Source organism: Lontra canadensis, unplaced genomic scaffold (genome assembly GCF_010015895.1).
Source record: "Lontra canadensis isolate GAN:19392208 unplaced genomic scaffold, GSC_riverotter_1.0 scaffold55, whole genome shotgun sequence".
NCBI lineage: Eukaryota > Metazoa > Chordata > Mammalia > Carnivora > Mustelidae > Lontra > Lontra canadensis.
The window spans coordinates 9,107,231-9,132,533 of record NW_022631049.1 but is presented as its reverse complement, the minus strand read 5'-3'; the positions used below and the strand labels follow the sequence as shown (position 1 = coordinate 9,132,533).

Genomic DNA, 25,303 nt, shown 5'->3' with positions numbered 1-25,303 from the left:
TCACTTATCTCTTAAATTCTCCCCTTGTGATCCAGTAGTTCTTTATCTCTCTTTTTCTCAGCTTCTTTATTCTCCATCATTTTGTCTTCTGTATCATTAATACTCTCTTCTGCTAGAGGGAAGTTTTAATGAGGAGAAGGATATTTGCATGGTTTTAAAGTATCTCCTCACAGATTGGCTCATTAGTTAAAAGGGAAGACAAAGATAGTGTGTTGATTGGGCAAATCAAAATTAATATCAGCATAGGGGGCAGATAAACACTGCATGCTTCCAGGTAGGATATGTGAGCAGCGTACATTTCCTATGTAATATTCTGCCCAAGAGTGCATAACCTGAATGTAGCTGTTGGGAAGAATCACAACAACGTAAAACACTGAGGAAGAGGTTAACAATTGTGAATCTGGGTGATACATGAGTGTTCTTTATACTATTCTTGAAGTTTTTTTCCCAAGTTTGAAATCATTTCCAAATAAAAAACAAAACATTTAAAAAAGGCATTGATTTATTCCAAAAATAATGTCAATATTGATTTGCATTTCTACTAGTATCAATTAAAAAATCATAAAGCAGGGTCATGAATAATGAAGGGAGCAAGGTGAGTGGTTTGCTCCTTTAAATTATTTGTTGGGGAAGTTTTTTCTGAAGGAGTGGCATTTGCAGAGAATGAAGTGAAAGAGGAAATCTTGCAAACATCTGGGAAGGAGTATTTCATCTAGCAGGAATAGGAAGAATGAAGCTTTTGAAGTGGAAATGACCATGTTGTACCCAAGATCAGCAAGAAGGCCAGTGTGAATAAATAAAAGACCAAAAAATGAAGAAGAAGAAGGAGGAGGAGGAGGCCAGTGTGGCTGGAGGGGAATGTCCAAGGGGAGCAGTGGTAGGAACTGAGAAATGAGATGTAGACAGCAGATCACATAGAGCCTTGTAGTCTCTGGGAAGGAATTTGGATTTTTTTCTGAGTATGATGAGATTCCTGTGAAAGGTTTGACCAAGGGAATAGCAAATTCTTTTTTACATTTTAAAAAACATCCTCCTGGCAGCTGGCCACAAAATAGACAATGGAGAGACAATACTGGGAGCAGGGAGACCAATTGGAAAACTGTTACAGTATTCCAGATGAGAGATGATAGTGGCATGGGCCTTGGTGGAGTGTCAGAATGGTCAGATTTGGGCTATATGTTGATGATATATCAATAGAGTTGCTGAAGAATGAGTTTACTTCATAAATTATTAAAGTGAATTAGATGTAGAATGTAACAGAAAGCACAGGCAAGGATTAATTACTTATGTTTCTGAAAGTTACTGTGTGAAGGGTGGTGCCATTTACTGGGAAGACTGAAGGGTAAATCAGTCATTCTGTATAGGGCACATAAAGTTTGAGAAGCCTAACAGATCTCCAAGTGAAGAATCAGGTAGGCTGTTTATTATTTGAAGCTTAGGGAAGAGGTTGGGCCTGGGGATATAAATCCGAGAGTTGACAGTGTGGATGCTATTTAAAGCTGTGGGTATAAATGAGATCACTTTAGGAAAGTATAGAAAGGGAAGAGAAGCATCCATGTTTAAGATCCCAGACACCTTCAGGATTTAAAGCGAGAGAAAGGAGAGGGAACCAGCAAAAGAGAAATTAGACCCACAGATGATCACCCCACAGTTTAAGGAGCATGCTAGTTGGCTGTACATCTTATGGCTGGAAAGCACTAATCATTCTTTCTATGTTAACATCTGCTTCTCCATAACTTCTCATTGTTCGTTCTAGTTTTCTCCTATTGGGTGTTAGAAATAGGTCTCTCGATGGGACAGTGTTTCAAATATTTGATGACAGCAATCATAACCCAAAGTCTGCATGTTATGTTCCTTTTATTCTTCCTTATATTATATTGTTTCCAAGGTCTTTACTAATTTGACCATACTCCAATCAGTATATCTTCCATAGAGTTAGGTATGCTAGGACAGAACACCGTCGTTACCAAGTATGGTAGATCTTGTTTCTTCCCAAACTTAAAATAATAAAACCAGCATTTGTCAAATGCTTTACAGCTGACAAAGAACTCTCATGTAGTGTAGTTTTCATTTTCACAGCAAACTTGTGAGTATGCACAGATGTTTTTATTGTTGGTGGTGGTGGTTTTATTATACAGATGGGAAAACAGAGGCTCAGAGAGGTTAAGTAACCTCACTACTCTTAGATAGATTATCTCAACATGTACAGAAGCTATTAAACACTATTGCTTGATACTGTGGTTTTCAGTGTTCTAATAAAACTGACCAAGATATTTTTAAGTGACTTAATGTCAAACTAAGTTTCCTACCTTTTGTAGGTGTGTAGTTGATTTTTTAAGCATAATATTTTTTAACCTTAATATTCTCTAGAGAAGTTTCTCAACTGGTCTCTCCTATATACATTTTTGCTCCCCTCTTGTCTATTATTTACTCAGAGCAAGAGTAATCTTTTAAAAATATGAATCAGATCACATGACTCCCTGTTCAACAACCCCCCCCAAAGACTTCTTTTTGCATCACAAGAAAGTCCAGACTGCTCACTGTGACCTAAAAGGCTCTGCCTAATTTGGACTTTGTCTTATTCTCTGAAATCTTATCAAGATCTGTTTATGAGATAAAACTCATTAAATGCATTTAGTTGGTTTTTTCTTTAAAAATTTATGCCAGTTCATTAGGTTGATCTCTCTCTCTCTCTCTCCACACACACACACACACACACACACACACACACACACACACATATAGGCACCCCACTAAGGTATATATATACATATATATATAGGCACCTATATATATATATAGGCACCCCACTAAGGTAGAAATGAGCAGTTCCTAAAGAAGTATGTAAATAACTAGCATGCCTCATAATAGAAATGACAGCAACTCATTTTTTTCATAAGTTAGCCCAAAGTCTAACAAATACATTTACTGATAAACCTAAGACAAACTGTCTTTGTTAATCCTTTCGTAAAAGAGTTGATTCCATGTGCTGAGAAAGACTTTTAACAGACTTGACAGAATTGATTCATTGATGAGTGACACATTTATTCTCAATTTCAATAAATAACACTTTTTAAAGTCTTTCCCTTCCTATGTTTTACAGGGGAATGCAGCTTATAATAGAAGCACAGACTGATTTCTTGGATTTGATGATTAAATTTAGTCAAAACAGTCAGTTATCCAGCACTGTTGCTGCACGCTGATTTAGACTTTTTGAAAAAGAAAAAAAAAAAAGAGGATTTGTGAGTGTGTGTGAATGTACAGCAGAGTGCAGAGGGAACCACGTAAGGCTGGAAATGCTTAGGACTGACTCAATGCACCAGTTGTTACTCCACTTTTGTTTCTCTGGGTTATTTCAGAATGACCCTGCAAGGGATGAAAGATCTAGCACAAGAGGAAAGATGTCTCTAAGTGTTGGACCTCAGTTTTTAGGGTGGGAAGAGTCAGTGAAGATCATCTGGCCAGCGCAGCCCATGCAAATTGGGAAACCCAAACCGTGTCTCATGGGCCCCAGTAATCTTCACAGTTCTGCAGCTACATCTCTTCTCTTTTAAGAAACCTAATTATTATTTTTTATTATTAAAAAGGCATAAAACAAAACAGGATTACTTCATTATAAAATCTGTTCAAATGTGTGCATGAAAATGCTATTTTCAGTTTCCTTGATAAGGAATTATTGCCAAAAAGTCTCCTAAAATCTGGTTGTTAATCTTGGTTGTACCTGTCAACTGTGAATGGACAGGGCTTCCAACAGTCAGGTGAGGGAGAATGCTGGCACTTTTTTCTGATGAATATAATTGCCACAATACTTCCCATGTAATGAAATCAGAAAACATAATTTATGTAGAAATGTAGTTCTGAGAGCCTTGTGATTATGGCCTTTTGTGTCATTCTGCCTACATTACAACAGATCAGACTTACAAAGTCCTGGAAATATTATGTTGGGTGTTTTTTAATGACTGTGTCAACATGATCTGTCATTTTCTAAGTTTTCCAGTTTCTTTAAGAGCATAGCTTATGTTCCTAACACTTTACGGGAAACAGTACAAAATTAGTTTCTAGGTCTCCTTATATTTCTCCTGGTGTCACAAAAGTATATATTATATCAATGAAATATTTGTCTTTGACAGAAAGGCTCGTCCACCAAACTACAATTAATGAATACAAGAATTAGAAATCAAAACTTTGTTTAGTCTGAGGAAAAACAGTTTTTTAAACTGTAACCACATGGCTGTTTCTTGTTTGCATCAACTCTGGGTGACTGTTATTGTCTTCCGTGAATTCTCTGGGGCAGGGACCTGACTTTGTTGAATGAGCCAATTGTTTTCCTTTGTGTTGCCCATCTAGTAAGTTCCCATCTGGTTTGTATCAGACTGTTTTCACAGCCAACAACTGCTGCCTTCTCTATATCCTGACACTTCAGGGCCCCACGCTATCAAAGCACACGGCTGCGATGGCCTTGCTGGCAGGCCTATACAGCTGTGCCTCACAGCTTGGAACTATTACCCAGAGTAATGGTAACGGAGAAGTTGCATTGGCCCTTATTCCCATTGGTGTCGTGTGTACAGTGAGCAGAAGTCCACCCTCCCCTCCCCACCCCCTCATACCCAAAACTTACTAGTCAACAGAAAATCTTTAGAACTCTAATTTTAGGATATGGAATGTTGGGGTTCATGTTTTCTAGTGGCTTCCTGAATTTGAAAGCTCATTTTTCATTCTTTCATTCTTTTTCAAAAGTTACCAGGCCTGGCCTTGGGGAAGTAAATTGGTCACTATGTCACATTTAATTTTTGTTTCCAAATTTAGTTAGGAATGGCTAGATATGGCAAAATCCACTATAAAAGCTACACAAATAATACACTGTAATTGTCGTTACAATTACAATCCCAACTACACTGTCATAGTTACAGGGCATAATTTGAGAGTTTTCGTGTTTAGGAAGGATTTCTATCTCAGAAGATGGATTTTCTATATGTAAACTATGGAAGCACTTGTGTTCAAACTGGTTAGTAACTATTAAGGAGTGACTTTGCCTTCAGTTCTGTTAGCATCAAGTGTCACTTACAAGAATGTGATAATAATGACCTTCTATAACAGTCTGGCCTTATGTAATTAAAGTTGTGCGAGCTATTGTTGAGTAACAGTTGAGTTTAAATGTAGCTCTTATGTCATTGCTTCATAATGTGAAACGGCAAACCTTTATGGCACCAAAAAGAAAGGATTAAATGACTTTTACAGAATATATTAATATTTTAGAAATGCTTTCAAGATTAGGAAAAATGATATTAGTTTGTGATTTCAAAGAAATTGAGTGGCTGCTTGTCACAGAGCGTCAAGTATCCTCTAGGTAAGAAGTCCTGTAGAGGGGCACCTGGGTGGCTCAGTGGGTTAAAGCCTCTGCCTTCGGCTCAGGTCATGATCTCAGGGCCCTGGGATCGAGCCCTGCATCAGGCTCTCTGCTCAGCAGGGAGGCTGCTTCCTCCTGTCTCTGCCTCTCTGCCTACTTGTGATCTCTGTCAAATAAATAAATAAAATCTTAAAAAAAAAAAAAAAAAGAAGTCCCGTAGAGTCAAACTGAACCAACAGCGACAACAACAAAACTCACCTGCTTCTGAATAATTTTAGTTCGCTGGTATTTCAGGATTTTAAGGAAAGAAATAGGAAGGAATTTGGCTTTGTCCTTAGCAGTATGGCATGTGACTTGGCAACTATTCACTTGCTGTTAAAGGCTAGTAAAGTTAGTTATTTGGCTCTTTCAGTCATTGGAGAACAATTCAACACTGTAGGGGAAGGACCTTTCAATGGCTGAAACTAATCTATTGGTTTTTTTCATTTTCAACTTTCTATGGGTAATCTACATATAGAAAGTCTACTTCCATACATATAATCTACATATATATGTGTATCATGGGTGGACAGCTGAAAGAATTTTCACAAATGATCTCATTGGTATAACCCATGCCCTGGCCAAAACACAGCACAGTGCGAGTACCCTTTCAGCCCTCTCATGTTGCCTTTGGTACAACCTCCACCCCATGAGGATAACCACTGTTCTGTGATTAGTTCTCTTGCTTTTTTTTTTTTTTTTTTAACTATAAATAAATGAAATCATACAGAATGCATGGCTTCTTTCACGAGACAAACCTATTGTGATTTTTAAGATTCCTTTAGTTTCAAACCGTTATGACATGCTTTTATAAAGAATTATCTGAGAGGAATTTGTTTTAGTAGCTGTGTCACAGGCCATTCAACCAACAGGAAGTGCATTGTAGATAAAGTTGTCTACCAAAACATCGACTCTCTCAGTTCTTAATCAAATTTTAATGCTGGAATGTTCCTCTAGACATTCCTGCCCTGAAAACGCAGGGACTCTTGGTCATAATACCACACAGCAATACATTCAAGTACTTAAATGGCTTTTAATGAGCTTCAGTAATTAAATGTACGTTAGTCAAATAAAGCTTGGTCTGCATTCAGGATAGGTAGATCATCTGTTTTCTGAGTTACCAATCAGCTTCTTTGCAGTTACATATAAGATTTTATGCTGGCAAGATACTATTTCTAAAATGCTGCTATTGGAGAGACTTGTATACCTATTAGATATGCAGCCGAAGAGTAACTTAATCTGGCCAGATTATTTGCTTCCAAGGTGTTAATTTCTTTTTATATATTTTTAACTACTCTAATAATGTTCCTTTTTTCCCACTGGACTCAAAATGGTATAAAAGATTCAGGTATTCTAAGTGTTACTAGTTTAAGATTTCTCCTTATTAACTTTTGTTTCATATTCTGAATGGTACCCATTTAAAAACTCTTATTTTGTGAGCTAAAAAATTTATTATTAGGAGCCTTCATCTTTATATCCTTGTTTTACAGTTAACAGCCCTATAGTACTATGCAGTTTTCTTAAACAATCCATAAAGAATTTGTTTAAAATAATAATATAATAATTTATAGATTTAAGTATTGCTATTCTAATGATTCTTACTGAGGATAGTATTAAAAACCAAAAGATAAACTTTCAAGCCAATATACAAAATTTTAAAAACAAGAGTACAAACATTGTAAAGCCCAGGTTGCTATCCTTTTAAATACCACTTTTTGAAATACTACAATGTAGCCTCCTTTCAAATTGACACCATATAGCTAGAAGATTTTGAATGACCATTTAAAATAAAAAGCTAAAGAATTGAAATAAAGTGAGTGTTTGAAAAAAGCATAGTGTACAAATGGTACAATCCCAGCAACCTTGTGTGCCCTCATTTAAAGCTTTTTCAGCAGCATCCCTGCTTTCCCAGCCTTGGATTCCATTTTCAAATCTCAGATCATACTTAAATAAAAGATAATATATTTGTCTTTTGTGGTAAAGGTAAAGGATAAATTATATTTATAGGTAATCTGTGACTCAATTTTTATCCAGTGTTACCCACTCCTAATTTCCATAGCAATTCATGGATCAAATGTTTGGAAAATTTTTTCTTCTCATCCTTTAACTTAATACCATAGAGTATTGTTTCTTCAATTTGGGTAGGGGGAGTTCCTTTTTTTAAAATTTAAATTCACTTAATTAACATATAGTGTATTATTAGTTTCAGAGGTAGAATTCAGTGATTCATCAGTTGCATAGGACACCCAGTGCTCATTATATCATGTGTCTTCCTTAATGCCCATCCCCAGCTACTCCCTCCCCACCAGCAACCCTCAGTTTGTTTCCTGTGCTTAAGAGTCTCTTATGGTTTGTCTCTGTCTCTGATTTTGTCTTGTTTTATTCTTCCTGGGTTTGTTTCTTTTACTAACCAGAATCATGCTATATGTATTGTTCTTTGATGTGCTTGTTGAAGATGATCTTAGCCTAGCACCCTCCTTTTATTCATTACATATTCTACAGAAATAGTGTCACTGTTAGGGTTGCTTCATTCTGCTGTTATAATTATGCCCACTTTTGTGCACAAACTTGAGCACAGGGCGTGGAATTTGAGGGGAAGAGTGCCAGTTTGAGCCCTTGGCAATCTGAAGTGAAGGCGTGTTGACTTGGAATTCAGCAGGTGGCAGGCCATGCATGCTGACTCGGGCAGGAGAGTGGCTGGGTTGTGAATCTGGGACCCACAGGCCGATAGCATTGTGTGTGACAAGGATGTGGCTGGTTTTGCTTTTAACTTTTGCTTTTCTGGCAAACACTATTTCTCCTTCTATTCTAAATGAAAGCCTTGCTACTGGATAGTGTATTCTTGGCTGTAGATTTTTTCATTTTAGCACTTGGAATTTATCATACCCCTCTTTTCTGCCCTGTAGGGTTTCTGCTGAAAGACCACTGATAGCTGTATCCAGTTTCCCTTGTATGTCACTGCTTTCCTTTCTCTTGCTGCTTTTAAAATTCTCTCTTTATCACTACTTTTAGTCATCTTACTTACTTTGTGTCTTGGTGCAGACCTCTTTGGGTTAGTTTTGTTGGGGGCTCTCTGTGTGTCCCAGATCTGGATTTCTCTTTCCTTCTCCAGATTCAGGAAGTTTTTAAGCTATTATTTCTTCAGAGAAATCTTCTGCCCCCTTTTCTTGCTCTTCTTCTTCTGGGATCCCTATCACGTGACTGTTGTTCTTGACAGTGTTGCTGAGTTCCCTAGGTATATTCTCATTTTGTGTAGTTTTTTCCCTCTCATCTGCTCAGCTTGATTACTTTCCATTATTCTGTCCTCCAGGTGGCTGATCTGTTCTTCTACGTCCTCTTGTTTGCTATTTATTACAGGTGGTCTATTTTTATTTCCATTTAGTGAGTCCAGTATCTCTAATTGGTTCTTTTTTAAGTCTCCTATCTCTTGGTGGAGGGTCTTCAAAGAGGTCCTGCACTGTTTTCTCATTTCTAGTGAGTATGTTTATGAGCATTACTTTAAATTCTCTATCAGACATATTACTTATCTCCGTTTTATTTAGGTTTCTTGCTCTGATTTTTTCTGCTCTTTCATTTGGGGCATATTCCTCTGTCTCCTCATTTTGTCTATTGTTGTGTCTGTTTCTCTGTGTTAGGAAAGACAGCTACATTCCCACACTTGAAAGTAGTGGCTTTATGAAGAAGAGGTCGTGTAGTGCAATGTGTCCTTTTCACCAGAAAATGGTGCTTCGGGGGTCTCCTATGTGTGTTGCTACAGGGGTGTCCTTCCATTGTGATGGAGCTATAGTTTGCAGTCTGTCTAGCCTGCGATGGCTGTCTGCCTGTGGGCAGAGTCTGTCGCCTTTGGTGTCGATAGGCGGATCTGGAGCTGCCTTGGGCTTGGATTGAGTAATACCAGGTATTTGTCAGAGATGCAATAGCACCAAACTGTGGCACTTTCCCTGTGTTGTCCCCTGAGAAGGTTTTGTTGATGGGTGGGGCCTGCAGTCAGATCATCTGCCTGCTCCCAGCCCACTGCTGGACTCACAGTCAGACTGGTGTGTGGTTATCCTCTTCTCTCCCTGGAGCAGGACTCACTTTGGAATGATGCTAGCCCTTGTCTGGGCTGTGCACGCACTGCCAGGCTTGTGGCACTCCTTTGATTGGGGTCTTGCCAAGAGCGATCAGAGGGGTGGATCTGCTTCACTGTGGCCTCTTGTCTATGCCGGGCTGCAGAGGGTCTGTTCTACCAGTTTTCTGGTTAGTTTCTGGGTTATATATGCTGATGTGGGTGTTCTCTAGGTGGCCACCTGGCAAGAGGTGAGCCCAGGGTCCTTCTACTCTGCCATCTTCCCAGCAGCCTCTCATTTCTTCAATTTTGAACAGTAGGATGAGGAAATATAAGAGTCAACAAGCTTGATAAGCAGTTTTTAAATCATGTTGGTCAGGGTATAAGTTGTTTTTGCTGCTTTGATTCTCACCTTTAGAGTACAGTACTCACCCTTTCAAGAAACCCCCTCCCCAGCAAGTGTGAATTATGAACCAGCTGTTTGTTACAGGAATAAATGATAATAGACAACTCTAATATTGAGATATTAGTGGCTTATTTTATTTTATTGTTAGGAGAAATTATTACAGAAATCAAGAATCTCTCTTTGGTAGAGTTTTGTTTATATTTATAATATCAACAACACATAATAGCTACCATCTCTGTATATTATATATAATATATATTAATAATTATATATTATACCATCTCATATATCTTATATGTGATATACTTTGCTAAGATCCATAATAACCCAACTAGGTAGATGATAATATTCTCATTTTCTATTTGAGAAACCTGAGGCTCAATGAGGTTACATACTTTGCCCAAGGATACGTAGCTAGTATATGACAGAGCTGGGAATCAAATGTAGTCCAACTTTGAAAGCAAAAGTTATAGTCTTAAACATTATACTGTATGTCCTTCATTGATAATTTTTTAAGAAGTAGCACAGATAATTTCTGATTGTTCTTATAGGTCTCATATCTGAAGACATATCCTAGTGTAGAAGAGTCTGAAAAAGTTGGGAGGTAGGGAAAGAACTGTTTGCTATGGGCTTTAGTCCCTACTAATAATACTATTAATATGTCACATTGATTTGTCAGTGAACCTTTCTGAATCTTGCCTTCCTTATTAGTAAGGATAAGATGATCTCTGAGACCCCCTGTAGCTCTCTGTTGATCATATGGGTGTACTTCTTCTTTTCAACAAAAAGTCTCCCTGTCCAAAAATATTTTGAAAAGATTGCCTAACAAGAGAATTTTTTTGAATTGGGAGAAGCTAGAAAATAATCACAAGCTACAAAATAATAAAACTACCATTATTGAGTAATAAATGTAGGCACTGCTTAAGTTATTTATGTATCATTTCTGTTGGCACTGTGATTTACATTAGGCAGTTTAGCTTCCAAGTCTGTGCTCTTAACTGTGACCTTTCAGATGTCTCTCTAAAGAGTGTCTGGTTGTCAATTACTTGCAACTTTTTGTTATCTTACATAGTACAGTGTAGAATGAATAGAAAAAAGTGGGTGTTTTTTCCTATACAAGATCACAGAGTGGTATATCCATTTGATAAAATGGTTCAGAAGCATTGGTCACCTGGATATTTCTTGAGCACCATACATAAAGGACTGAATTTTAGTCATCTTAGGGAAAATAAGGAAGGATGATGGAGGGAAACCTTTTGTTTTTAGATTTTATTTTTGAGTAATCGCTACACCCAATATGGGGCTTGAACTCATAACCATGAAATCAAGAGTCACATGCTGAGCCAACTGGGTGCCCCTATTTTGTTCTCCTTTATGAAGATCCAGCATTGCAGTAAATCATTCCAGCCTATGAAATGGCTTATTAAAGGCACATCTTAATAATACTAACAGATTTAGCATATTATTTCTTTTTTTTTAAATTTTATTTATTTGACAGACAGAGATCACAAGTAGGCAGAGAGGCAGGCAGAGAGAGAGGGGGAAGCAGGCTCCCTGCCGAGCAGGGAGCCCAATGTGGGGCTCGATCCCAGGACCCTGAGATCTGGACCTGAGCCGAAGGCAGCAGCTTAACCCACTGAGCCACCCAGGCGCCCCTAGCATATTATTTCAATTTAGTTGTTTTTCTAATAAAGCAGCTTTGTTGCATATAAAGAGATGACTAAAGTATGCTTTGGTTTGGAGTAATGAAATTGTCATTTTTTGAGTTAAAAATCATTGTTTTAGTAAAGCAGAAATAAGCCGTTGTGTTTTTTTAAAGCCATTGTTTTTGAAAGTTTCAAGAAAGTGCTTTTATTAAGCAAAAAATCTGAATATTAGAGAAAACATGCTCCTTTTTTATTCCAAAGAAAATGTAGTATATAAAATTCCCATTTAGGTCATTATGAATTTAGAAGAGTGTTTCATTATAGCAGCGGGTCCCATTGGGGGCTACATCCCCTTTGGAGTGTGACCTATCAGATTGGAAGGGAGCCCTGGTTAGTTTGAAAAAGCCCCAAAAATGATTCAGACTTTCCCCTCTCTCTACCCCAACCCTCTGTTGAAAAATCACTGGTTTAGAAAAGGTTTCACAGCTCCTTTCTCCAAAGCCAGCCAGGTATAATATATTGCACCTTCTAAAGAGGATAAAAAAAAGAAGGCAATAGAACAAGAAGAGGCAAAGAGAAGTTACCAAGAATAGAAGAAGAATTCGGGTTCTAGGATGGAAACATGAACAGCTAGAAGTGGTATGATGCTAAGAGGCAGAGAGCTCAATTAATTGTTAGTCTTTAAACTCTCTTATATTTGAGGCAGAAGAGAAGCATTAATTGGAAGATTTGTGCTCTGTGTTAGTTTTATCTTTACAATTAAAGAGGATTAAGACAATGTCTTATTCTTTATGGTCTTCACAACACCTCATATAATAATGATGGACACAAAATTTTTTTTTAATTGAATCCTAGCTAGACCTAAGGTACGTTTTCTTTTTCTTTTCTTAGTTTCCACCCTTTTTTGTTTAATATGAAAGGGGATGACATTGCTTGTTTCTTAATGTAGCACAATAGATATGTTTAAATTCTGGGCTTGGAAGCAATCATTTCTGAGCAGAGTGCCACTTACTTTTACTTGCTCCCCTCCCCACCCACTAAAAAAGGTTCTTTAGTGGAACAGGCCTCAGTGGTAGAACTGATTGATGCTGTTGTGTCCACTTTTGCACTACAGGTGCTGTGTAGAGTGGGAAAGACAGCTGCAGCGGGCCAAGCAGTAACCTTTCCTTCTCTAACTCTCAGAAACTTAGAGGCAGAGTAGGAAGTGAACAGAGATAGTGTTTCATATAATAACATAATAGTAAGTGCTTTGAATGCATTTAAAAAGATTTTTTTTAAAAAACAGTATTAAGTTTAGATGTTTAATTTTGGTCTAATTGCAGATTGTCGGTATATAGTAAGTAACTTGTGTTTGCCCCCCGTCTTACCTTTAGAAACCTATGTTTTCTTCTAAAGCTGTTCTTTTTAAGCCTTTTCCCTCATTAATCTAATTGTATCTAATTCTTTAATGTATTTCGTTTTTAGGTATACAAGAGTATAATGACAACAGTTTAACATGAAACTTTGTCACCAGTGAGAACCTATTGCTCAGCTAAATGAATGATGTAATGCTTCAAGTCATGTATCTTCTTCCAAATCCACCTGACATTTTTCTGAAATAAGAGAAACTTGAGAGAAGTCTGATTTTTATTTTAGAGAAAATCAGAAAATACTGATTCTACCATCCTCTACATTTTTTCCAAATTGTTCTGCCTGAAGAATTTGTTTGAAACAACAGATATTGACAGTTATTGACTGACTGCATGTCAGAGCACGGATTAAGAGCGTGCCATTAACATGAGCACACGTTTCCGGTGCCCAGGGTATCCTGCTGGCTGGGAACCTCACGTGCTATAGGTTTCTCTCTTCAGTTAACTTTTCTCTACTTCATCATTCCCTAGCCAGAAAGAGGTTTTCCCCAGTCTATTTCATCTTAAAATGTGGTGGTGGTTTGACAGTGTAATGCTCTTCTGTGCTCTCTGACAACTTTATTGGTTGCTTCACATAGATTGTCTTGGGCAATATGCCGCTGTCTGGCCCAGGGTGAAAGGAGATTCTACACTTCTTTTAGTGATTAAATCCTTAAGTAAGAGAATCTGTGAGAACTTTTAACCTTGGAAGAAATGGTCCGTGAGTTTCTTTTATTTAGCACAAGTTGCAAATTTTCTAGTGATTCTTTGTTTCCCCCTTTCCTTAATTTTTGATGCCTAATCATTGGATAAAGTATTTTTCCATGGATAGTCATTAAAATTCAGCTGTTTAACTTCCTTTTTATTAAGGTCATTAGATCCGGCTTCTGTTTACTTGGTTTTATGAGAGTAACTGTGAGAGTGCATGTAGTTTGTGTTCTTTTTAGTGAATAGGAATGAATCATGGTTATTTCTAGGCGTAACTGATTTTCTTATGAAAAACAAAATCTCAACATAGCTTCTTCAGGTGATATGGATCGGACACAAACAGAGCCTGATCTGTAACTCGTGTCTGTTTGTACATGTAAAGATTTTTACTTTAAAAGTTGTTGAGAGGCACCTGGCTGGCTCATTCAGTAGAGCATGCAACTCTTGATCTCAGGGTTGTGAATTCAAACCCCATATTGGGCATGGAAACTACTTATTAAAAAAAAAAAAAAAGAGTTGAATTGGAGCTATTTATATTTTTCATTTTGTTATAATTTCTTTGATAATAATCAGCACAGTAGAGAAACTAATTGTGCTTTTTAAATTTTTCTAAAATACCTATAAACTCACCCAGCTAATAGAACTCCATGCACTAAACTCCAACCCTCCAAAAAGCATAAGTCAGGGGAGAGAAAAAAATATTTCATTTCCCTTTGGAAAGTTTATAAAATGTTGAATTAAAAGGGTGCAGGTGTGGTATTCAGAGCACTGAGGATAGTACTCAAGATAATTCCATCTGGGGGAGGTTATTTGTTGGGACAGGACAGTGTTTAAACTTTGAAGTCAGTTTTAAACAAAGTGAAGCAGCTGGAACCTGGCATAAGAAGAAACAAACCTTTCACATTAACTATTGCTTTTTAGAAGAAAAAGAATTGGAGTTGTTTTTACAGGTGCCAATACATTTATTCTATCTATAGGAACTGCTTTATTTTTATCCTAAATTATACATTTCAAAATAAGCATTTGTCAACTCATTTTAAAAACAGAAGCAATAGTAAACTTAAAAAACACAGTAAGATTTATAGTTCTAAAACACATTTTGGAATGAGACTATAGTAACATTTTAAATCACCCTTTTCAACATGAAAGGAAGGAAAGAAACATTTAATAGTAACTAATCTGGGAAGTAGAGGTAAATAAAATATTGCATTCTGTACTTGATAGAAATGAGTAGGCACCTTCTTCATCAAGACTCGTAGTATTTGTCCTCAAACACTGAAGCTATGATGTTGCAAAATCTGCAGAGGGAGTGGGGTTAAGTATGTGAGGAGAATTGAATACAGCAGGGTAGTTTAGCAGCTGCTTAAACAAGGAATTAAAGCAAGAGTAGATGAGCCCAGGGTGGACAGGAAAAATGCTTCAAGAACTCCATAAAATACAGCTGAAATCCTTGTAACATTTCCACAGACAGCTGGGAAGCCAACTGCGTAGCTGGAACTCAGAGCTGATTTTAAAGACAGGATCTGGTCAGCGAGAATCTAAGCAGGCTGTTAGCTGCGAGAATCCACAGACTCTTGAGGTAGAAGCAAATCAGTCCAGTTCAGCAGCTGTTTCAAGGCCCACTGTGTGCTCACCGTTGTGCTATAACTTTGTAGAATGCGGAGGTAAATAAGATGAAGTCATGACCCTCCTACAGCATTGAGTTAACAGAACAGACCCCCAAGCAAATAACAATTGAGATGATAAGGTCACAGATACTTCCTGTGTACCTGCTGTCCTAGTCAGACAGCAAAGACTCCCAAGTCCCAGTCCAGGCTCTTACGGAGTATCTTGTTTAGAGCAAGTGACAGACACATCAACAAATAATCACAATGCAGTTTGGTAAGTGCAAATTACCAAATCACTTTCGGAGAGAATGAGGCATCCACAGTTGACAGGACAGGAATTCCTGTATTTCACCACTCCTGGAAGGACAGCTCAAAGGATGTGACTCACTTGCATATGGGGCTGGGCTATCCTTTAAGCCAGTGATTCTGAAATATTTGGGGGCCCGCAGACCATCTAGAGCACTGAAATATGGCCATCTGTCTCCCTCCCGAACTGTACTCACATGAAAATAATATGCATACTTTTCTGGGGGGTTCACAGATCCCTGGCCATTCATCCGTATGCCCTGGGTTAAGATCCTTCATGTACGTGGATTCAAGACGATTACATTTGTTTCCTTTTAGACTTTTTTAATTTGTCATTTATAAGAAACCAGCCTTTATTTTCATGTAGAAAAACCCAAATCCAAACTATTTAAAGTCACTCAACTATCTTTTCATCCACTCATAGAATAATGCCAGAAGTTGGTACATATCATAGGTGCCTCATGTGTTACTTAATCTGAATGAAAAGTTGGAGATGCTATACTCTTCTATGAAGCTATCGAGGAAATGTTTTCTTCTGTTCTCTGCTTGTCTCATGTTGTTTGAGGAGAGAATGCTTTGTTTGGATTCCTCTCAGTTTGCAAATAACAGAGATAGAATAATGAGTTACCAAGTGTTTGAGGATTAGGGTCAGAATCTGAAACCTCCTGATGAAATACATTATCTAAATCCAAAAAACTTTTACAAAGTTATGCATATTTTTAGAAACATAAATACAATATATGGGCAAAATCTAAATGGACATTAAAAATCCTATATTATTTCTTGTCTTCCTTAGAATAAGTTAGTTTAACTTTTCTGTTCCTTAGTCTTAAAAATCCAACATCAAATGTAAAATTTCTTCATGAATTTTAAACAACTTTAAAGCAAAAAAAAAAAAATTGAATTTCAAACATCTAAAAGAGGTATTAAAATATGTGTTAGGAAGCTTGAAATACATGGTCTGACTCAATGGCATCCCAGCTTAAATGTAGCCAAGTTAAATGATGTACTGCAAACCCACGGAATCAAGGAGTAGTCTCTTAAAAAAAAAAAAAAAAAGCTCTGAAAACTGCTGTTGAAACAATTACATCATAGAGTAATGACATGACTATGGAAATTTAAAACGTCAAACTTTAAAAGCATCAAACTACATTTAATATAGGCAGAAAATTTATGTTTGCTTTAATGATGATTTATTAAGACATGATGTCTTTTACCTTAGAAAAAAAATTAAACTCTATGAGGACCGTGACTCTCTTTGCCTGATAACACTCATTTGCCTGATTTTTTTTTTTAATGTTCCCAGTCTAAAAAGTCCTTATTTAAAGTTCAAAATTACTGTTCAAAATAAAGTAAATGAACTCTTCAAAAAGTCTTCCCCAGATGCACATTTACAAACACCTTTGGATAAAATGGTGCATTTTATTGGCTTAACTCATCGACTAAAACATAATTACTTGAGATAAAATAGCGTAACTATTTGGAGGCCTTCTAGAACTGTGGTTTTTTTTTTTTTCTTTTTCTTAGTGCATTTCAGTGAAACATTCTTATCCTCTCTAAAGCAGACTACCTTTTGCAGCCCATCTTGAGGGTCATCACCTCTTGGGATAGTTCCTTTCCAGTTACCTAAAAGGAAGAGCTGCTCTGTTGTGAGTGCTTTCTGTGTGCCAGCACTAGGCAGAACACAGCATACGCATTATCCCTTTTAATTCTCATAAAACCCCCTGGGCAAGGTACTCTTATCTTTATTTTAAGGATGAGGAAACTAGGGTGTGCAGAAGTTACATAACTTTCCTAAAATCTCTTATCCCTCACCATCCCTCTTACCCATTACCTATTTTTCTTTATAGCACATATCTCCTCCTGACTTATTATGTTTGTTTCCTCCGTGTGTGTCATCTGCCCTACCCTCAGTTGGACTATGATGGCCATGGGATAGAGCCTTTGTTCTCTTCATTGCTGATATCTCCAGAGTCTGGAACAGTGCTTGGCACATAGTAGGTGCTCAGTTGATATTTGTTGGGTGGATAGATGGAAGAGCTCTGCTCTGCCTTATTCCAGAAGCCTCACGCTGACAATTTGGATGGGACTGTTCCCAAGTGACTGGACAGCAGATCTCATTTGGACCCTCGACTTGGCCCGTCATAAAGGGACTTGAGCTTGAAATACCATTACTGCTCCTCTCCTTACCTGCCCCTACTCTTGCATATTACATGAATGGAATTTATCTTACCCACCTTTTTAAAAGTAATTTTTTTCTTTTTCTTTTTTTTTTAGTTTGAGTCATGGAGATACTTGCTATAGTGCGGAAGGCAGTGAGATGTCTCAGCGCTTCCAGTTTTGAATTAATTAGATGAATTATACGAGACTTTTTTTTTTTAATCATCTGTTACCTCGTGTGACTCTTTATTCTTCGGTCTCTTCCTACGTATCTCTCTGACATTTCCCTTTTGTTTTTCGTTATTTTCTCTTCACTCACCTTTTTTTGTCCTTCCTCGAATTTTTGTCATCGTTTCTCTTCTCAGCCTATTTTCTCTCCCTAGGTCATCACTGTTCTCATTACTCTAATTATTGTATCTATATAGATGACTGCTAATTCTGTCTCTGAAACTGCCTGATGGTCTCTGACACCTTTGATTCCAGTTGCTTGCTGGAGAAGTCCATTCACATATCTTGTAGGCATTCACGCTCATCAGGTTTGTAACTGATCCCAGTATCTCCACACCTCTTTATAACCCCATAGCCTCAGGCTGGTTTGTGTTCTAATTACTGCCTAATCAGTCAACTAACCCTGTAATTTCAGGACCATACTCAATTCTTTATAAGTTGGGAGTCTTCCGCCAAAACCTTGAATCTATTTCCAGTGGCAAGGATCTTCAGTTCTTGAGTGGACGATTTCCATAGATCTCTCTTGTCTCTCCTTATTTTGCACACAGCTGTTGGAATTCTCTCTTCTAAAATATATTTGGTCATCCAACTCCTCTGTTCAGAATCTTGTGACTCACCATTGTTTACAGAACTTGACCCTGACCTTCCTTTACAGCCTTTCTCTCACCATTCCTTCAATCCAATTAGTACTTTGATTTCAGAACGGAGTTCCTTTAACATACTGACTTAAAAAAAAAAAAAGCACTGACTTCAAATTGACTTTATTTTGTTGGTTTTTTCCTTCATCACCTTCCACATCTTTGAAATCTACTTCAATTGCTGCTTCCATGTCATTTGTGTGTGTGTGTTACTCACTTTTTCTTTTTTTTTTAAATTTATTAAATTTTTTATTTTTTTATAAACATATAATGTATTTTTATCCCCAGGGGTACAGGTCTGTGAATCGCCAGGTTTACACACTTCACAGCACTCACCATAGCACATACCTTCCCCAATGTTCATAATCCAACCACCCTCTCACAAACCCCCTCCCGGCAGCAACCCTCAGTTTGTTTTGTGAGATTAAGAGTCACTTATGCTTTGTCTCCCTCCCGATCCCATCTTGTTTCATTTATTCTATGTCATTTTAACTTACTTGTCACTTTAACTAACTATTGCTGTACACATCTGTCTCTGCTTCTAGCTTATGTGCTTCTTGAGGATGAGGACAATTTCTTCTTCATCTGTGAATCTCTAGGACCATAGGCTTGTAGGGATGTTTAGTTGGTGAGAGTATGCTTTGGAAAAGCCCACTTTATTGTCCATTTGCCTCAGTCGCCTTCTCTGTCTCCCAGAATTACTGTCAGGATGAGGTAAGATGATGGGGAAAGATTTTTGCAATTATGAATTGCTGTGTAAGTATAAGGCATTAACTATGAGAAATAGCATAACTTTGCAGTGATTGAATTTAATATGTTCTCTGAGACTTGCAAATTTCTTTGAGATCCAAAAAAAGTTATAGCTCTTGTTACATCATTGAGCAATTTACTCAGTAATTTAGTGCACATAGTAGAAAAGGAAGGTACACGTAAAGCGGTTTTGTGACGTAACAGAAAAAAGAATATCTGGTATCAGTAGGGTTTTGACAGATAGGCAACTAAGGAATGGAAAAAATTGGAATTTTTTCCATTCCTTTACTTAGTAGGGGAAGGTAACATTGAGCTTTTATGGGTTGAAGATTAATTTTGCTCTTGGTGTTAGTTTTACTTTATATTTGTTTTTACTTTATTGATGAAGTAAGCTCTGATCTTGGATACTTTTCCTGGTTATTTTGTGTGCTCTGAATCATGACTTTGTAAAATGACAGAACATTTAAATAATGCTTATGTCCTATAAAGATCTTTTTTTAAAGCAGTTCTTATTGCGTCTTCATTTTAGTTTTTATCATATCCTGACAGAACTAAATTTCAAAAAGTCTCTCCCTATTTAAAATATTTATTCTATTCAAATTGACATAAGGCTTGTTTTCTTCTTAGAAGATTATACTGTGGTATGATAATTTGTGATGTTGCTATAATGTTCCCAATTCTTATTATCTGTCCCTCTTTTATTAAAAAAATGAAATTAAAACAAATAACAAAAAGGAATGGTATAATATTAAATCTTTGTAAGACTTCCTAATGTGAAGGAGTTTGGGTTTTACAAATACTCTGATTTTCTTGGAAAGCTGTGATTAAATCATCACTGAAATTTCTGAAAATGTCTACTTTTACCGTAGTCCCTATAAAATGTAGTGGAGAATTCTACTTTATTACTGTGAAAACTACTTGAAAAATATAAAGGAGTTTTAGAAAAATTACTATGGCTCTTGACTCAGAAATCTCTTTAAGATTATTAAAGATAATTTGTTTTTAAGATGCTTATTATTTTTATGTATATGTAGTAAAGCCATAAAATCTGAAACAGGGATTTTTGTAGTCTTAAATAATAGCAAGTTGGCATTCTTCATGTTCTTAGATGGTGTGCTTTAAACTTAAAGAAGTGAGTTAGGGTAGAGGCAGACAGATTACATTTATGTTCAACTCTGGATTTATGTTTAACATATTAATGAATTCTTCATCCCAGAATGTCTCCTCTGCCACGGGCTGGCTTCTTTATTGCCTCCCACTACTCTCAGTCCATGGAATGGAGATTTTTTTTTTTCTGTATTTGGTTAAATGTAGCAATCATGATGAAAAGTCTGTTTTACAGAAAAAAATACTTTCCTAAGTCAAATGTCAATGTTATTTGAATGATCACTTTATTACTTTTTTCCTTTAACCTTGTTTCCCTTCTATCAGTTCTGTTAACTAATAGCACAGCACTCTTAGGCACTCAGAAATGAGCATTAATGACATGATCCTGAGGTGAGCGTTCATTTTGTAGGAGTAGGAAAAAGGGTAAACAAAGTGCCTTGGCAACCTTTGACCTCAGATGATTTTCACATGGTTCATATCACTTTTTTTTAAAAAGTCACGTTCTTTTTGTAACTTAGTAGCAAATCCTTATTTTAGGGCTGTTCCAGTGTGTTTTTTTAAAATTAGACTTAGCTATTTACTTGATGGTAATAGTAATGATAGTAGCGCTAGTACTATACTAAATAGTACTGGTTAGTGGTACTGGTAACTCTGAGTTTTCAAGCACTTGCTAAGTGCTAAGCTCTGTTGTCAGGCTCTTTACCGATACTATTTTGTCCTCATTACACTCTGCAAGGTAGGTACTAGTAGCCAACCCATTTAACATGGAAGGACTGAAATTTTTAGTGGTGAAACAATTTGCTGACGGGTGCCTGGGTGGCTCAGTGGTTTAAGCCTCTGCCTTCGGCTCAGGTCATGATCTCAGGGTCCTGGGATCGAGTCCCACATCAGGCTCTCTGCTCAGTGGGGAGCCTGCTTCTCCCTCTCTCTCCCTGTCTGTCTCTCTGCCTAGTTGTGATCTCTCTCTCTGTCAAATAAATAAATAAAAAATCTTAAAAAAAAAAGATTAAAAAACAAACAAACAAACAAAAAAAACAATTTGCTGAGGTCATACAGTGAGTAAGAGGGTAAGTCTGGGTTTCAGAGACTAGATTCTGACCCCTACCTGGTCTTACCTGGCCTTTGTCAATTGGACCACAACTCTTGGCACTTGGGTATCATCTTAGTCCATTCAGGCTACCATCACAAAATACTGCTATCTGGGTGGCTTATAAACAACAGAAATTTTATTCCTCACACTTCTGGAGAAATCAAAATAAATCTCCTCTTCCTGGTTCACAGCCATCGCCTTCTCACTGTCTTTTTTTTTTTTTTTTCCTCCACTGTGTGTTTACATGGTGGAAGGAGCTAACAAGCTCTGCGGAGGACCTCTTTTATGAATCACATTCATGAGGGCTCCACTCCGATGACCTAAGCACCTCCCAAAGTCCCCGCTTCCTAATACTATCACATCAGGCATTAAGATTTCAACAAACGAATGTTGGGGAGGGGAGTGTAAATAGTCAGATCATAACCTACTTTTAAAATGTTGTCCATAATTGTCTAGGGGAGGGAGGAGAAAGGAGGAAGGTGTATGTTATCTCTGAGAAGTTCTGAGCTCCGAGCTCCTTGAGGAAAGAAATGATCTCATATGCAATCCTTGTTTGGATGCCCTCGCCTGATATTAGTCAAGAAAGCTTATAGCATCTAAGTACTCAGGATGTGCTTATTTAGCTGAATGTGTTTCTCCTTTTTGCAGGCAGTAAAGAGGTACCACTTTTTGCTTCGCAGACGTCACCCACCAAGATGTCTGTGACGCTGCCCTCAGTGAAGCTGGAGGACTATTCTGAGTCTCTGAGCATCAGCACCGTCCAGGGGGACATGGACTCCTCAGGAGCAGATACCTTCTGAAAGGGAAGTGAGAGCCAGCATAGTATTTGTGCCACTGGTTTTGAAGTCATTTTTCTCAAGCATAAAACCATGTCTCAAACTATTTGGTGTTTTGAGCATATTCCGAAAAGCAATTTCTAATTTTTTATTAAATTCAAAAACATAATTTGGGTATTTAGGTAAAATTTTTAAATAAAATAATTTAAATATGAATCACTGTGAGTCTGAATTATTTCTTGGAATCCTGAGGCAGCTTGGAGTAGTGGAAAGCGCATGACTTTTGACATGTGAGAATGTATTCTTTGGATATAATTATCTGTAGTTATGAAACGATGTTGCTCAGGGCTATTCATTCCGAATTTTTTTGTAACAACAAATGATGGGCAGCAATCTAATGCCTGTCAATAAGGGACTGACTAAAAAAGTTGTGGTATATCTGTATAATGGAGTACTATGTAGTACAAAAAAGAATTGTAAAATGTTTACATGTTGATGTGGAATTGTCTCTGAGAAATATCGTTAAAGTGAAAAAAACTGGGCAAAATAGATACCATCATGTACAGTGGGGAGGGGAATCCAAACGTGTGGTATGTACACACACGTACACATACATACATACATTTGCTTAATGACGCATTAAATATCTTTGGAAGGATAAACAAGAAACTGCTAACTTGTTTCTGGGAAAGAGGACCAAGTGACTAGGTGATAGGAGTCAAGGATGACTGAAGCCACTATGTATTTGAACTGCAGTGTGATGGAAAAAATTAAGTGAGGTTAATTTTTTTTATACCTTCCATGTATGCCTTATAAACATTTATACTTTACAAATCTGTGAAATGTGACTAAATTACCTTTCAAAGCATAAACACACAAAATTGAAAGAAAACCAAAGCATAACTGAAATTCTAGTTTCACTTGCTTCACCTTCTTGCTCTGTGATGAGAGCAGATAAGCCCCTTCTTCATGGCTGCCTGGGCAGGTAGGTTTAATACTTGTTTTGCAGGATAATGGGGATTATCGATAATGTTGGGGGTGATGCTCAGCACAGTGCCTGGCACCAGATAAGAGCTCAGTTAATGGTGGGTGTCATCATCTTGAGGAACTGAAGCATCTTACACCAGAGGGTAAGCCCAGTGAGAAGTAGGATAGCCTAGAATTAGCAACAAAACAAAACAAAAACTTAAACAAAAATGCCTCATCTCCCTGAACATATTTTCCTGTCATAACTGAAGTTCAAACACACAGTCACAACACTCATCCTTGACTTTTTTCAGCCTTTGCCTGGGTTCCTTGGTCTGGCTGCACATTAGAGACTCTGGGAGCTTTAAAAACACCTCTGTTCCATTCTCAGGGCTGCTGACCTCACTGATCTGGGATAGGGCCTGGGCTTTGGTATTAAAAAAGAAAAAAGACCTTCCCAGGTGGTTAAAATATACTTTCGAAGTTAAAAATTACTCAAGAGCAATGTAGAATTCCTTAAGCTTCTAGTAGGGCCCACTGCCTGGGGAATTCTGGAGGAGTCTGAGGATGTCTTCTCACTGAAGACAGAAGCTGCAAAAACCTATGGAGAGGTGTCAGCCTTCCACGCACATTTTTTCCTATGTCAGCTCCTCCAGCTTCTCGGATATTCTGTAACTGAAATGCTTTAGGTTTCACTTTAGAACCCATTTTTCTTTGGTATTGCTTTTTGGACAGCTCTGCTTGTAATCGTTCCCATGAAACAAGTAGAAGAAAAATGCTATTCTCTGTATCATACTTGGTATTTGACGTTCATCTACAAATCTCTAGCTAGGGTGAATGCTGCTTCATTTTATACAGGACCCCTTGGTTTCTCATTTTCACAGCTGCTGCTTTCTGAGAAGGATATTTCTTAATTTTAGCAAAAGCATTTTTTTAAAGGTATTGGTTGTTTCTCCCCCCTCCCCCATCAACTATAGGAAACTCACCTTTGCTAATTTTAGGGTAGAAGTATAAACTTTGATTTATTCCACTCCTCATTTGCTTAAACTTTTCTGGGGGAGGGGGAAGAGACTTTTTTTTTTTGGCTGCTCATCAGTATTTTGTTTTATGGGATTTCTGGCCAGGGCTACTCCTATATGTATTCCCCTGCCAACCACCTCAAATCCTCTTGGAATAAATTGTGTGTGTAAAATAAATGGCATTTTTGATGTTACAAGTTTTAAGAAACCTCATTTTATAATTTCAAGTTCTAGAATGAACTATTTAGGAAACATGCTACAAGAGGCAGACTCTGTGAAGATCAAGGCTGTGAATATTGCTAGGCTTACATGCCTTAACATCAGGTTAGCAGGTATTCAAAATGTTCCCTTTGTATAAGTCCTAAAGTAAATTTGCCTTTTGTACACATTAATAGACTCCTACATGAATCTTTCCATTTTTAAAAGATGATTAGGTCAGTGTATTTCTTATCCCTTACCTATTCCTGGTCTCTTAATTTTGCTTCTTAAATGCTAAATATATATTTAGATCAGTTTTATTGCTTTTCTATTTAAAAACTCAAAACATTTTTCTATAAAATAAACAAAATAATTCATGGTGGATTACCACCCCTAATCCAAGAATAATTCTGTAGTTGGAACATTTTTCTCTTTTAAAAAATGTCCTGATGCTATGGCATTTCCTTGCAGGTGAGTAACGGACAATAGTGGATAGCTGAATCCTTAGTATTTCTGTGATGCTGCTGAGAAATCCCACAGCAGTACCCTTTTCTACCCTCTGTCCACATGTGTACCTGTTTAACAAAAATTGAGTGTGAAGGACATTGGGCATGCAGTGTGGTCTACTTACGGGTCAGGCTGGATAGCCTTGTAAAGGCTATGTCCTCCCTCCCTTTGGTTATCTGCCTCTCCTGGGATATGAAGGTTAAACACAAGGAATTCAGTCTCTTTCTACCATAGAATCATCATCTGGTCATCAGACATCAGTTCCACTGTAGTTTTAAAGACTGTCTTAAAAATGGAATGGAGAAAAACAAACAGGATTATTATTATGAGAAATCCCATCATTATAGTTTAGAAAATTTTAATATGCCA

At 37.3% G+C, this 25,303-nt stretch overlaps 1 protein-coding gene across 5 annotated transcripts in view; it reads left to right on the top strand.

Annotated features, from left to right (window-relative positions):
• The window catches only part of KIAA0586 (KIAA0586 ortholog), a 121,242-nt gene extending 98,791 nt beyond the window's left edge, over positions 1-22,451 (top strand). For all 5 annotated transcript variants that reach the window (XM_032875292.1, XM_032875290.1, XM_032875288.1 and 2 more), the window contains one exon: positions 22,117-22,451. In XM_032875292.1, coding sequence (XP_032731183.1) covers positions 22,117-22,268 — 152 coding nt within the window. In that variant the 3' untranslated portion in view covers positions 22,269-22,451. The remainder of the gene's footprint in view (positions 1-22,116) is intronic.
• The last annotated feature ends 2,852 nt before the right edge of the window (positions 22,452-25,303 follow it).